This window comes from Heterocephalus glaber, unplaced genomic scaffold (genome assembly GCF_053883595.1).
Source record: "Heterocephalus glaber isolate CG9 unplaced genomic scaffold, H.glaber_assembly_v1.0 deba00000122, whole genome shotgun sequence".
Lineage (NCBI taxonomy): Eukaryota > Metazoa > Chordata > Mammalia > Rodentia > Bathyergidae > Heterocephalus > Heterocephalus glaber.
The window spans coordinates 4,105,431-4,119,408 of record NW_028258138.1 but is presented as its reverse complement, the minus strand read 5'-3'; the positions used below and the strand labels follow the sequence as shown (position 1 = coordinate 4,119,408).

The following is a 13,978-nucleotide window of genomic DNA, read 5'->3' as shown; positions in this document are numbered from 1 at the left end:
AGAGGCCCCCTGCCAGCTTCCAACTCCCCGGCTGACGCCTTTCCTGGGGTGTCCACCTGCTGGCCTGGCGTCTGTCCATCCAGTCTCTGGCCTTGCCTTTTAGCCCGAGCCCTGCTCTTCCCGAGAAGTCTTTGGTTTGTTCGTCAGCCTCCAACCCAGGTCGCAGAGGCCCCATGGCCAACAGTGATGCCATCCTAACAGACAAAGTCCTTTAAGCCAAGATGACCCCACGGCCTGTCCACAGCCAGGGCTCGGTGTGTGCAGAAGACGCGGGGAACCTGGCTCTGTCTGTGTTGCTACCCAACCTTACAGGGCAGTCGGGCTGGAAATCGGGTAACTAGAAGATGCGTTGGTGACCGTGGGAGCCAGAATGACTACCTCACAGGGTAGAACCCAGGGGGGAGGCACAGAAGCCCTCCACCCAAGGGGCCCGGAGAGGACGCAGAAGCAGTCCCTGCCCTCCAAACACGCGCTGGGTGGCCTTGGGCGGCCCGCAGCACGCGTGCGGGCAGGGGTGGGGATCCCGCACGGGCGGGGTGCGGGAAGCAGAGGAGAGAGATGAGGTCCCACCGCAAAGGGCGGAGGGGACAGGGCTTAGGGTCCACCTGGCTGGGGGACCTGGAACAAGGAGTGGCGCGCTACGGCTACGTAGGACTGGCGAGCAGAGCGCGAGCAAAGGTCGCCAGTAGGGGGCGCGGGGGAGCGCGCGCCCGGCAAGGCGGAGCTTGAGCGCGCACTGCGCCCCGCCCACGCCCAGACAGCGCCTCTTCCGATTGGCCAGCGCCGCCAAGTCGGGGCGGGGAGAGCGTCGTCGCGTCGGGTGACGTCTCCCGCGGGCGTCGGCAGGGTCGGCGGCGTCGGCAGCGGTGTCGGCGGCCGCTGCGGTGGGAAATGGCGGAGTATTTGGCCTCCATCTTCGGCACCGAAAAAGACAAGTGAGTGAGAGCCGTCCGCCGGGGCGCTGACTGGGCGGCGGCTGGGGCGCGGGGCGGAGGACGCGGCGGGCAGGAGCGGCGGACGTTCCGGCCTCGCGCGCCACGATCCCACCGCCTCGTGGGCGGCGCGGGCAAATGGGCGCCGGCGGCCTCTCCCGCCCCAGGCCCCTCGCCTGGCGGGCCGCGCCACGCTGGGTAACGCGCTGCTTCCTCAGCCTTCGCTTGCTGTTGGGCGGGCCCTGCCGCCCACACCACCCGCTCCCGAGCGTCGATCGCTTAGGGCCCTGACGTGGGGCTCGCCCGAGCGGGGGTCGGCCCCGCGCGGCTCCCTGACCTCTGGTCCCCGGCCTCCGGCCCCGGCGGTGTCGCGCAGACTCGCGGCTAGACGGCCAGGCCTGAAAGTCGTGCCCTGCTTTTAAAACAGTTGGGATCGCACCGTAGGGAGGTGGGCGCTTTCGTGTAAGGATTCTTTGGGCGGGGGTTCTTCATTTTTTTGGAGACTGAATGCCTTCCCTAATCACTAAGTTAAACGTAAAAAATTGAATTTCACTTCTGTCGAATTGGCGCGTATGAATGTCCAGTACGTTGGCTGAAGTTTAGGCTAAAGGGAATTCTGCAGACGCTTTGAAGGATAATTCCTGCTTTGAAACCCGAGGGCGTAAGCCTCTGGCTTAGTCTGCTCTCTGAATAAGTAGTTAACCTTCTTGGCCTTCTTGAGGGCCGTACAAAACTTCTGCAAATCTGTTCTCAGTGGTAACCCTGAAATCAGTCATAGGATGTTTTTGATGCCACTTTTTCAAACACTTAAAAATGTTTCTATTTTCCAGGATGGAGGCTGTTCTGGTCAAACGTCTTCCTTACCCGTGATAGAATTTTCTATTTTGTTTAGGAGAGGGGACATATTTCTTTATATATATAAAAATCTGGTGCCCAAATCAGCAGTCCTCATCACCCCAGAAACACTTATTGGGTGTCAACTATAGGCCAGCCTCAGGATAAAATTTGGGTCTTGACCTGAGGAAATGGGGGAGAGGCTTTCAAGATAATTGTAATAAAATTAATTAAAATGTGGTAAATACCAATGAAAAGTGCACGCTAAAAGCCGAGAGGTGGCTTGGGAGTGGGGCTTTTACGAACTTGGAGAATCTGTAGACCAGCTCAGCTGGAAAGTAGCTTCTCGAGACTGGGCTGGAGGCCTGACACAAGCAGAATTGAAGACATCCGTGGTTTCCCCTTCATTTCTGTTTGTGTGCCCGGGCTTCTGTCTTGTGAAAGCCTGTCTCCGGTAGCTTTCTCACTGTTGGTCTTAAGAAACTCTTACTTTAGGGGCTTAATCCAATAACACTTTTATATTCCTCTTGTAAATAACTACATTTCAACCTGTTAAGGCAAAACTAATAAAAGTCAACAGTTTTAATTCAGAAAGTTAATTATTTTAGGAAGACTTCCTGGAAGTTTAGCTTACAGGAAACAAGATCAGCTCCTAAAAAAATGAAGGTGTTGTTTCCTATTCACTTTTTAAAAAAATTTAAACCAGAAGGGCAATGTAGGCCTTAAATATTTAGCTTACTATACATTTTAGTTAGGAACATTTTTCTAACCCCGAACATACATCAGCCTTCTAATAGTTTGTCCGTGGTAGTAAATCACCCTTTTCTTGTGTCTTTTTATTTCAGTGGTTTAAAAAGCAGGTCACAAAAGTTTACTGTTAGAAAAGTTTGATTGATTTGCTAAGCTCTAAATGGTGAAGTGTCTGGAAGTACCAGAAACAAGAATTGTTTTACTTATGTGGGATAGTTGAGTATTGTTCAGGTGAGGATTTTGCCCATTCTGAGATGGGTTTTTTGGGTTTTGTTTGAGACAGTCTTGCTGTGTTGTTCAGACTGGTAGCCAAGGCTAGCCTCATAGCCACCCCCCTGCCTCAGCCTTTCTAATGCTGGGACTATGGGTGTGTGTTACCACGCTCAGCTATTCTGAGATGGTTTTAAAATAAGCTCTTCATTTTCAGTTGACTGCCTAAAGATTTGTTATTGTCTAATCAAGTTACCCAAATAAGACTTACAAATTTGTAAATCACATACAGTAATCATTTTTTTCTGCCAAATTCACAAACTTGCCCATCTTTATTGCTGCCTGATAGTAAATATAGCTGATTAGTCTTCATAGTCTGTGGAGATTGATGCCTTAGATCTTAACTCTGGGTTAACTATCTACACGTGACTCTTGTTTAATTTTTTTTTTTTTTTTTTTTGGTACCAGGGATCGAACTCGGGACCTTGCTCTTTCGAGGCAGGAAGCAGAACCACTGAGCTAAATCCCTGGCCCGCCCCTCTTGTTTAAATTTTTAAAAAGGAATACGCAGGGTAGCACTCTCACTTCTCAAGTTAAAATTTGAATGGTGGGGTCGAGCCAGTACAATTGGTAAAATTTCATAACAAGTTCATCACAGATCTGCCAGACATCTGGCATTGCTGCCACAGGGGTGGTGATTTTGATTTGACCTGATCATGGAAGCATTAGAGAAGTATTAAGGGAGGAGGGCTTTGCAGTAGAGACAGAAAGTGATCGTGGGTGGTTCCTGAAACGCACTGGATCCCCAATAGCCTGTTATCCATTAATTGAAACAGAGTTACTTTCCTTAGACACATGTGGAGATTTCCTCTTGGTCTGATAGGAGTTTGAGGAGAACCTGAGCTTTGTTGTCTGTTTCTTAATATATATTATTATAATATTACATGTTATAATAATATATATTTCTTGTCTGATAATAGCACTGCCCTGCATATGAAGCATGCGCGTGTTAGACCTGACCCTTGAAAGTGTCAGGGTGGTGGTTTCCTCATTTTGCAGATGTTGTCTGAGACCCAGGGAGGTGGCTGGCTAGTCCAGGCAGCTGGTCAGGGTCTCTCTCCTCTCTGCACTGTGCCACTGACCCCAAGCAAGAATTTCATCATGGAAAAGTAGAGAGCAGATAGTTAAGTTGTTTAAGGCCGGGGATTTAGCTCAGTGGTGCCACCACCTGCCTTTCCAAGTGCAAGGTCCCAAGTTTGGTCCCCAGTACCCACCCACCCCAAATTAGCTTTGGACTCATACATACTTTGTTTTTCTGTTTTGTTCAGTTTTGTTTGTTTTGGGGGTTTTTTTCATACTTTTTTTTTTAAGGCAGCAGATAAAGTGTGTGGTAAAAGTGGGGGGGTTTTGAATGAGGAGGTATCAAGTTCAAGTTAGAGTGAGCTTTATTGGAAGAGTAGCATGTTTATAGAAAGGTGAAGCTAAGGGACACTAAAATATTGCAGGGAAGGGGAGGCTACTACCAGTAGAAAGCTGTGTGCCTATGATTTGTGAAGTAAAGGAAGTATCCTATTAGGATACAGCACGTTAATGACATATTTCCATCTGGTGTCTTCCCAGTAAAATAATCTGCTCTTATTTTCCCTTGCAGAGTCAACTGCTCATTTTATTTCAAAATTGGAGCATGTCGTCATGGAGACAGGTGCTCTCGGTTGCACAATAAACCGACCTTTAGCCAGGTTTGTTTTTTTTTTTTCTTTTTTGTTCTCACATAAATTATCGAGCTTTTGTGTACTTTTCAAAGATGATAAGTAATTTCAACATGTTAAGGGAATCAATTCTCCAATTCTTACTGGTTGTGTTATATTTGTGTGTCATTTGTTCAAGCAAACGAATGAAGCCTGAGAACCATCCCAGTGGGGGCCCCTCCCTGTCCTTACCACAGGAAACTTTTTAAAGAAGTGTCCAGTATATGTTGGCCGCAGTTGATTCCACTGCCTGCCATCTCCCTGCCTCCTCTGATAGACACAGGGTTGGGGCAGCATCCGCTGCACCTCTGCTCTCCAGATGGGAGAGCTGAGCAGCCACGGCATCCAGAAGCTGCTGCAGATGTCTGTCGGCTGACTCATGGTGCTGATCTGCCTAGGTCTCGGTCCCCCAGGGTGTCCCCACTTTCATAGCCCAAGTTGAGCACACCTCAGGTTGCATCCAGTTGTCAAAACATGGAGGTGAAGCCCACTAGTGAAGGAGAGACATCTGTTGTCTGTCGCAGGTCTGCTCTCTTGGCTTTAGGTCTGCCCTGAGTTCAGCCCCAAATTGTGGTTTTTGATAGTTTTATCTGTGGCCCAAAAGGCTGGGATTTGTGCCCTACGAGGGCACACTGATGATTAAAAAGCGAGTGCACCGCTAGCAGAAGCAGTAAGGGCCCACCCATTCTGTAAGGACGTGTGAGCTTACAAAGGCTGCACCTGAGTCCTTCTAGACCAGAGCGCAGAGCTGCTTGTCATCCCGGGGTCTGCGTGTGCAGCACTGGCACCTGGGCAGCTCCCACGTTCTGCCCTGAGTGCATCTCACCACCTATTACCCTGCTCCCAGACCAGACCTGTTTTTCTGCCATGTGGTATCTGTGAGCTGGAAGAGAAAACTCAGCCCCTCAAAAACCCCACAGCAAAATGAGCTTTTAAGGGGGAGAACACAATGACTGTGTCCCTGTGTTTTTCCTGATCACCAAGTGGTTAGTAGGGGGAGTCTTCCAGTGTTCACGTGTCTGAGAACTTTAAACTTTTGTTCAGTCCTATTTAATTATCTCATTCTTTAATTAAATTTCCCCCGCTAAACCAGTGGCCATGGGTCGCACAGTCACTGACCACATGAGTGTCTCCCCTAGTCTTTGATGAGCTCTGGGTCTGGGAGACAGACAGCTCCCTCCCGGGAGTGTCCCCTAAGCAGGCAGAAGCACTTGCTTTGCTTTCTCTCTGAATTATGGGGCTCCTCCAGAGGTTAAATGTGGAGTCAATTGGAGCACTGTGGGGCTGAACAAGATGCGCTACCATTAGGGCTCCATGGGGTCAGTGGTATGTGTTAACCAAACGTCTGTTTTGGTTCCATTGGAAGTCACCCTGGCCATTCTGATTGTAATGGAGCCACATTGCCGCTTTATGTGGCACTTCTGCAGTGAGCTTTACTGTTGAATAGCTGGGCTCCATTTAGCTTGTCCTAAGAGGCATCCCGCCCAGTAGTTCTGATTGAAAGTTGACAGGCCAACTCCCCAGAAACTCCTAATGGCCGAGGGGGCTGCTTCAGAGTGTGCAGTCTGCCCTCACCCTTCCTCCAGGTGGGTGTCCTAGCAGGTCTCTGACAGGCACCCACGCTCCTCACATGTGGCTCAGCAAGCCCTGAGGGGTCTGTGAGGCTCTTACAAACTGCCTTCTTTGTACTGAGGTTATTGAAGCTGAACATTGATTTTTCTGTCATGTGTGTATTCGTTTAGCTTGTAAATCTAGCATATTTTAGGGTGGGTTTCTTTGTAAGCTGCTTACAGTGATGTGGACAATAAGATTCATGTACTATATTAGCTTACTAACTTAAACATGGTTTGTTTTTTCAGACAACTTGATTTTAAGAAGAACGGTACAGTGTAAGGTTTCAAGTCTGCCTGATCCAGTTTAAAGGACAAGGGCTAAAAGGATTATTTTCCTTAAAAGAAGGATCGGAAAAGAGCAAATGTTTTAACTATTGTATTATGTAAACAGAGATCCTACCAAGAAAGTGTAAATAAGAGTCAGGTATCCATAACCACTTGGTGTGCCTGTTTTGTTAGAGACCAGAGAACTTGATGTCCTGCATACAGTTGAGTTATGCATTTGGTTGAGGAAACTAATTTTGTGTGGGGAATATGATTATAATGTGGATTTTTTTGACATCTTAGTGTCTGCTGGCTTGAAGTACAAGAAAATGTTAGTGTTCTGCTACTTATCTTGTATTAAAGCATTTCAGTCTTAATATCGGGGACTACTCAGAACAAGTTACAGTTTCTTCTTGGTTGCTGGCTGACTTGACCCAAGTCACTGCTCAAACTCTGTTTTCATAATATGATGGTTTTGGTGTACTCTGCACAAGACAAAATGTCTGACTTGCGGGAAAAACAAAAGCAAACGTTTAGCCATTGCAAACAAATTGTCTCTTTGCAATTGTCTAATATATGCACAGCAGCCAGTAGAATTCCCCTTTTTATTTTTTTTTCCCCGCAGACCATCTTGATTCAAAACATCTATCGTAATCCCCAAAACAGTGCACAGACGGCTGACGGCTCACACTGTAAGTCCCACAGTTGGAGAAATTTTTTTAAAACAATGGTGTTCAAGAGCCCACTCTTAATTGAGACATAATGTTGGCTCTGAGCTGCTGACATAGAGCTGTTGCAAACAGGACAAGGTGCTGGAACCGCGTGGCGCACACAGCCAGAACTTAATGCGGCCGTGTTCAGGAGGCTCCGCTAGGGAGGCCGCTGCTGGCTGGCCTCTCCGCTGACGGCATTTGTCAGGAGAGTGCCTGTCCACGTGCGGCGGGCTTTCACTGTAGCAGCCGATCATTGGGCTGCCCAGTGACTGAACCCTGGCCTTTATTAAGTTCTTTCTGTAAATTAAAAATGCTAGGAAAATTAAGGAGTCGCTAAGGTAAGTTGCCCAATAAGTATGGGTTTTCCTTCACCATTACAATTTTTCCTCTAGGAAGTGGAGATTTCATGACATGTAATTATTGTATTTCTCTAATACAACAATTTTTTCATCCATCTATAGAGGCACTTTTCTTTCTGTTGGTTAAGTTTTCTGTTACGTCTAAGATCATTTTGGTAGTTGCTGGCCTGGATTGGAATTTTGAGGTGGAGCGTTTCTGCACTCTGTAAGCAGAAGTACAGTACTGGCATCTCATGAGATCTCTGGCACTAGTGTTAGGTAGTTCAAGGCAGCCACCAACTAAGGGAACATCTGCTTCTGAAGAAAATAACCTGCTCTTCTTTCAGCACTGACTCTCAACTGAAGCGATCACCAGAGGCAACCGGTGAAGTGTTTACATTTAATTTTCCATAATATAAAGTTGTTGCGTTTTGTATTTCAGACCATTGCCCTCTTGAACATTTACCGTAACCCTCAAAACTCTTCCCAGTCTGCTGACGGTTTGCGCTGTAAGTTCATACAAGTTCTTCCCTGGTTCCCTGGGCTTGCGTGTCAGAGCTCAGTGTCCACTCCACCTGGCCTGCTGTGCTAGTGTCAAGGGCCGCGTTCGCGAGAGGTGGCAGGAGCTTGTCCCCTGGCCCGTGAAGCCTCTGTTGGAGAGCTGAGCGCCTCCTGCCCCTTTTACAAGGACAGCCGTGACGGGACAGGGGCCCCTTTGAAACAGTTCGGACCTGCTGCTCTTCCTCCCACACCTGCACTGACATCCTGGGAACGCACCGGGATTGAGTTGGAGCTCTGTTCTTCCCTCTCAAGAGCAGCAGTATCGGAACGTTTCTCTTTCTGGAACTCTCAAAAGCAGATGGCTTCGAAATTTTTCAGATTTCATTTCTTGTTAGCGGTTTTTGCTTCAGTTCCACTTTGGAGGTCCCTCTTGTTCTCAGAGCCTTGCTCTGGATTTCCCAGACGAGAGTCTGCAGCTGGTGCTGACCCCTGAGCCCTCCTGCCATGCCCATGCCACTGTGCCAAAGTCAGATAGACTCGTGGCAGAAGAGACACACTTTTGAGCCACTACTTTGCATAGATGAAGTCCTCGCCCTGAGGAGCCTAGTGTTTAACCTTTGGGGACCCAGGGGTACCTGGTGAGGAAGCAGATCTAACCTGACACTCAGGAACCGTGCCTGGCTTCTTCCTGTATGGGAAGTGCTGAAGTCAGGATGTGTGAATTTGCACAGTGGAGGTTTTTAAAGAACAGAATACAGATTAGTGGCGTTGGAAAGTTAGATATAAAATTGTAACTTTTATGACTATCTAGTAGAATCACTGGGATATAATCATTTATGGGAACACTGAAATGAATGCCTGGACTCTTCTTAAAATAAGGAGTCTGAACCACAGGGTGAACTTGTCAGTCACCAGTTCACATAAAAGCAGTGAAAACAAATAGAGCCAGCCTTGGAGAGCTGCAGACCTCAGTCAGGAGTGACCCCGGGTGTCTAGGGTGCCGGACCACCCTTGGGCAGTGGCCCTGGGGCTCCTGCCTATTGGAGCTGGCCCCAGAGTGGGACACACTTCGGTGTGGGGTGGGATTTTCGTACCAGTTTTCCTGCTGAGATGCTACATGGTTCTGCTGTTAGTACTGACCTCGTAGTAGAGATTTCTCTTCCTGCATCTGATGTAGCAGGATATACTTGGTAATCCCGGTCTAAAATGCCTGGTGTTTTTACATTGCTTACAGAAATAAGGTCACCCGGGTGGTGGTGCACGCCTGTAATCCCAGAGAGCTGGGAGGCTGAGGCAGAAGGCTCACGATTTCAAGCCCAGCCTGGGCAACTTAGCCAGACCCAGTGACCCTGTCTCAAAAATAGAGAGGTCTGGGAAGTGGCTCAGTGGGAAGGCCCTAGGTTCAATCCCTGGTATGCTGGGGGGCCGCGGGGGTGGGGGGGTGGGGATGGGGTCTTTATATAAGAACTCAGTTTGTTGACCTTGCCCTGAGTAAAAACAAATGGGAAGTAGATGACTGAATAACCTTAACTGAGAAGTCTTTGCCCTTGTTTACTGCCCCCGTATGTTGTATTGACAATAGAGTGTTGTACTAGTTTCCTTTGTGTCTGTTTGCAAGTCACAGTATTCTTGTTTTGCATATGCTACAAACTAAACATTTAGCTTCTACTAAACATTCCGATTCTGGGGTTCAGATCGAACAAAGTAAATGAAATTCTAATTCTGCATTATAGAAAGAAAATCAGTTACCTAAATAAAGTCACTGGTTGTTTTTAACCCCCCCTTTCATTTGTAGAAAAATGAGCTTCTTGTGCATGGATAAATGTTAAATACGAATCCCAGTTTAAGAGTGACATCTATTTAAGAACTGCTTATTTTCTAATCTGTTTTATTTAAAATATATGGGATCTTTTAAATAGTGTTCTATTAATCAGTATTTTAATGTACTGGTTTTTGCCTTTCAAGTCATTTTGACTGATTAAGAATTTTAGTCAAGGCTGTTCTCGCCATTGTTTGAGACAGCCCTGCAGCTCTGTCCCTTAATAAAAGCCCTGCTTTGGCTGTTCGTGTTTCGGCTCATATAAAAAAAAAATTTAGGCAAAATGAATATAGCCAGTAGTTTAAAATAACCATGACAAAAAAACACTTCTCAAAGCTGCTGAAACTTTGGGCACTTAAAATTTTTTTTTCCTTTTCACATTCTGGCTGGTATGGAAAAGGAAATGAGTTTTAAATCATGTTGCAGTCCAGCTCTGGAAGGGGCGGCCTCTGGCTGGCGTTCCTGTTTGAACCTGATTGCTACTGGGGCCAGAGGTGTATCCCTGCCGGCTGCTCACTCGGTGTCTCGAGATCCCGGTGGCGGTGGCTGTCACATAGTCTGTTCCTAATCCGTAAGCTTTGGCTTTTAAGGCAAACTGAGTTCCTGGAATTTCAAAAACAACTAAAGCACAGCTCCAGTGTGTTAGGAAGGGGACTCGATCCCTCCCAGACTCAGGAGAAGTTAGCTCTTGCCTCCTAGAGAAGAAGGGTGTGAGTGAGCTGGAGGACCTAAGTCAGGTGCCCGTGGTGGGCGCGCCAGCTGGGCCGGCTCCTGGCTTGTCAGCTCCTCGTCCAGGAATGTGGCCTTGGAAGGTGACGAAGACCAAGCCGGCCCAGCCTCTGACCTAGCTGTTTGAAACAGGGCCTCACTTTTTTTTCAGAAATAGAAATACATGTATTTTTATCAATACAACCTAGGTGCACTGATTTCTTGTTTTAATTTTATCCCATTCCCCCCTCGAGCCCTCTCCCCTCCCCATGTACAAAAGCGTTGTTTCCATTTTTTTCCTTCTATTTTCACTTGCCTTCTCCCTTCCTTTCTCCCTCCTCCCTTGTTCCCCTTCCCATTTGAACACTTTCTTCCCATCTCCCGACGTCCATTACACATCTCAGTGGAACAGGACTTTATTGCCATAGCTGTGTGGTTTCTCAGATTTAGGTCTTAGACAACTCTGGACTTTGAACAGTAAATTTGGTAGGATGACAGTGAGAATAAAGTGTAAATTACACAATTACCCGTGCAGTGGACATGATTTCAGTTAGTGCATGTGAGTGATGAAAAATAAATGATGAAAATAGTTTCAGAGTAAAAGACACGAATGCTTTCTTCAGCAAAGCATTGTAGCTTTCCCTTTATTCAAGGGCATCCAGAATACTGAAGTTGCACTGGTAATTGTCCTAAGTCTGGTCACTTGGGTTTTGATCACATCAGAAAGAATTTTCTAGTGTTCTGCGGCTGGCAGTATGCAAAGAAACTAGTTAGGCACGTAAGCTCTTAATCGTGGCCCCAGATTCGAGCTTTCTGTGCACCCTAATCAAGGAGAAAGTCAGTATGCTCACTTGGCCTCCTTCCAAACCTTAGAAGAAATTTTATTTTAAAAAGTCTTACTTTGGGAGTCCGCCTTGTCCTCACTTTCTGAAAATGCCCTTTTGATGCTGATTAAAACTTGTGGTTTTGATAGCCAGAATGGAGACTGTTGTGGGGCATTTAACCATCTCAGCACATTCTTAAGTCCTATAAGTCGGCTCCTGTAGCGAGCAGCTCTGGCCTGGTGTCCTCTAGGCAATCATGTGTGTCACTAGCAGTTGAGCGTAAGGACGAACGCTCAGTCGCTGGCCTCTAACCAGCAGGCTGTCTCTCCCCACAGGTGCCGTGAGCGATGTGGAGATGCAGGAGCACTACGATGAGTTCTTTGAGGTGAGCTGAGCTGAGCCAAGCCCAGCCGAGCTGAGGGCACTGCCTGGCTGGAGGACTGGGCGGGGGCTCCCTCAGGCACCTGGAGAGACAGCGCGCTCCTCTGGTGGAGGGTGGGCCTTAAGCGCTGTGCTCTCCCTGCAGGAGGTCTTCACGGAGATGGAGGAGAAGTATGGGGAAGTGGAGGAGATGAACGTCTGCGACAACCTGGGAGACCACCTTGTGGGGAACGTGTACGTCAAGGTAGGAGCAGGGTGGCCGTGGACTGCACGGCCGTGGAGCAGAGCTGCCGGGCTAGCGGCCAGCTTGTGCATTCTGTGATGTGTTTTTCTGAAGCTCATTTTCTACACACGTGTCACATCTGCTCTAAATCAGTTGAATCTGAAAACAGGCGGTATTGGCTTAATCTTGGACTGTCAAGGAATTAATCTAACTGCAAATAAAGAATGGGCTGATTTTTCCGTTGCTGTGCAGCACATTCCACCGTAGTTATTTTACCTGCCGTGAGTGGTGAGCGGTTTTGTTTGATCATTTCAGTTTCGCCGTGAGGAGGATGCGGAGAAGGCTGTGATCGACCTGAATAACCGCTGGTTTAATGGACAGCCGATCCATGCCGAGCTCTCGCCCGTGACCGACTTCAGGGAAGCCTGCTGCCGTCAGTATGAGATGGGGTGAGTGTGGGGCCCCAGGTGCCGGGCGGCCTCGTGCTGGGTGTGCCTGGCGGCGTCCTGAGCTCCGGTCCACCCGTCCCCCAGGGAGTGCACTCGAGGAGGCTTCTGCAACTTCATGCACCTGAAGCCGATCTCCAGAGAGCTGCGACGAGAGCTGTACGGGCGCCGTCGAAAGAAGTGAGTACTCCAGGGGTCCACTGGGGACTGCCCGGTGTCACGCTGTCCTTGAGAGGCACCAGCTTAGAAGCGGTCCGTAGTATGTACCTGCACACGGCAGCAACTGCGGTCCTGCTTCTCCTGGAGATCAAGCATGGCTGGGCATCCACAGCATCCTCCCTGCAGACCACGGGCAGAGTCAGGCCCGGCGTGGTGATACACGTCTGTGACCCCAGCACTTGGGAGGCTGGGGCAGGGGGAGTGCCACAAGTTCAGGGCCAGCCTGGGCCGCACACAGAGGCACCCTTGTTCACAAACACGATTTGTTCCACGATTCCGGAACACATGGCCACAGTTGGGTTTCTCACCCAATGCAGAGCTTGCAAACAAGTGTTTGTGAACCAAGGTACCTCTGTAGTGAGTTCGAGCCTAGCCTGAACACGCAGCGAGACCTTCCTTAGGTCAGGGTGCCCAGGGCATCAGCTTCCTAGTAGGCTGGGTTCCTGTCCGATCCAATCCTAGGAGGGCTCGTCCCTCTGCGGTACAGGGGCCAGGAAGGATGGCACTCTGGGGGTCTCACTGTGCTCAGCAGAGTCGGAAGAGCACCTCCTCCCATCCCCGCGTCAGCCCCCTGTGCTCTGCTCTGCTCTGCTCTGCCAAAGGCTTGGGGTGGGCGTGGCGGGGCCGCCTTGGCCTTGTCCACCTGTCGGTGCCTGGGGCCCTGCTGCCCGGGCTCTGAGCTGGTGCTGAGCCTGAGCGGGGTGTTTCTCTCCCGTGGCTGCAGGCATCGGTCCCGGTCCCGGTCCCGGGAGCGGCGCTCTCGGTCTAGAGACCGCGGTCGTGGCGGAGGCGGTGGCGGCGGAGGTGGCGGCGGTGGCGGTGGCGGCGGCGGGGGACGGGAGCGCGACCGGAGGCGGTCAAGAGATCGGGAGAGGTCTGGCCGGTTCTGAGCCTGAGCCCGCTGCTCTTACGGGCGTCTGCTAGAAAGCGCTGGAGCTGATTGACCAAACCAGTTCATAGTGGGAATTTTTTTTTAAAAACAACAAAAAAAACCACCAAGATGGGTTTCTGAATAAAATTTGTAGTGCTACAGTACTCTTGGTGTATAATTTTTTCTCATGGGAAGCCTTCATTTTAGGTTTCTTTTATAAATCTGCCAGTCATCTGTCCTCGGGTAGAGGTTGATCCATCTTTCACTTGGAGTATAAACGAAACTGTATTTTTTTTAACTTTGGATATAAAATAAAACGTAACAAGTGAGGGAAAGCTCGTGGGACAGAGTCAAGTCTGTTTCTTGCAAGTGCAAATCGCCCTCTGATTTCGAGCACAGGCGAGCAGTGAGGAGTGGAGATGCGACCGCCTGCAGTCGCTGGTGTCCGCACGCCGATCTCGGCCCCCGCTGCTGCGTGGCCTTCGACTGGTTACCGATTTCCTGAAGGGCAGCACGGAGATGGGTGATGGTGCAGCCTGGAGACACCTAGTGCGTGGGCATCGAGGCCAGGGTCAGGAGCCCCA

General features: G+C 49.2%; 1 protein-coding gene across 3 annotated transcripts; it reads left to right on the top strand.

Moving 5' to 3' along the window:
- The first annotated feature begins 797 nt into the window (after window positions 1-797).
- Window positions 798-13,558, top strand: U2af1 (U2 small nuclear RNA auxiliary factor 1). Of its 3 annotated transcripts, XM_087211606.1 has the most exons (9): window positions 819-935; window positions 4,378-4,465; window positions 6,977-7,043; window positions 7,845-7,911; window positions 11,590-11,639; window positions 11,781-11,879; window positions 12,174-12,307; window positions 12,392-12,484; window positions 13,248-13,558. In XM_087211606.1, the coding sequence occupies exons 5-9, from the start codon at window positions 11,610-11,612 to the stop codon at window positions 13,411-13,413; spliced, it is 522 nt and encodes a 173-aa protein (XP_087067732.1). In that variant the 5' UTR covers window positions 819-935; window positions 4,378-4,465; window positions 6,977-7,043; window positions 7,845-7,911; window positions 11,590-11,609; the 3' UTR covers window positions 13,414-13,558. The 3 variants fall into 3 exon arrangements, with proteins under 3 accessions (XP_004842474.1, XP_004842475.1, XP_087067732.1); XM_004842417.4 differs by lacking the exon at window positions 6,977-7,043 and having other exon boundaries at window positions 798-935; XM_004842418.4 differs by lacking the exon at window positions 7,845-7,911 and having other exon boundaries at window positions 810-935.
- The last annotated feature ends 420 nt before the right edge of the window (window positions 13,559-13,978 follow it).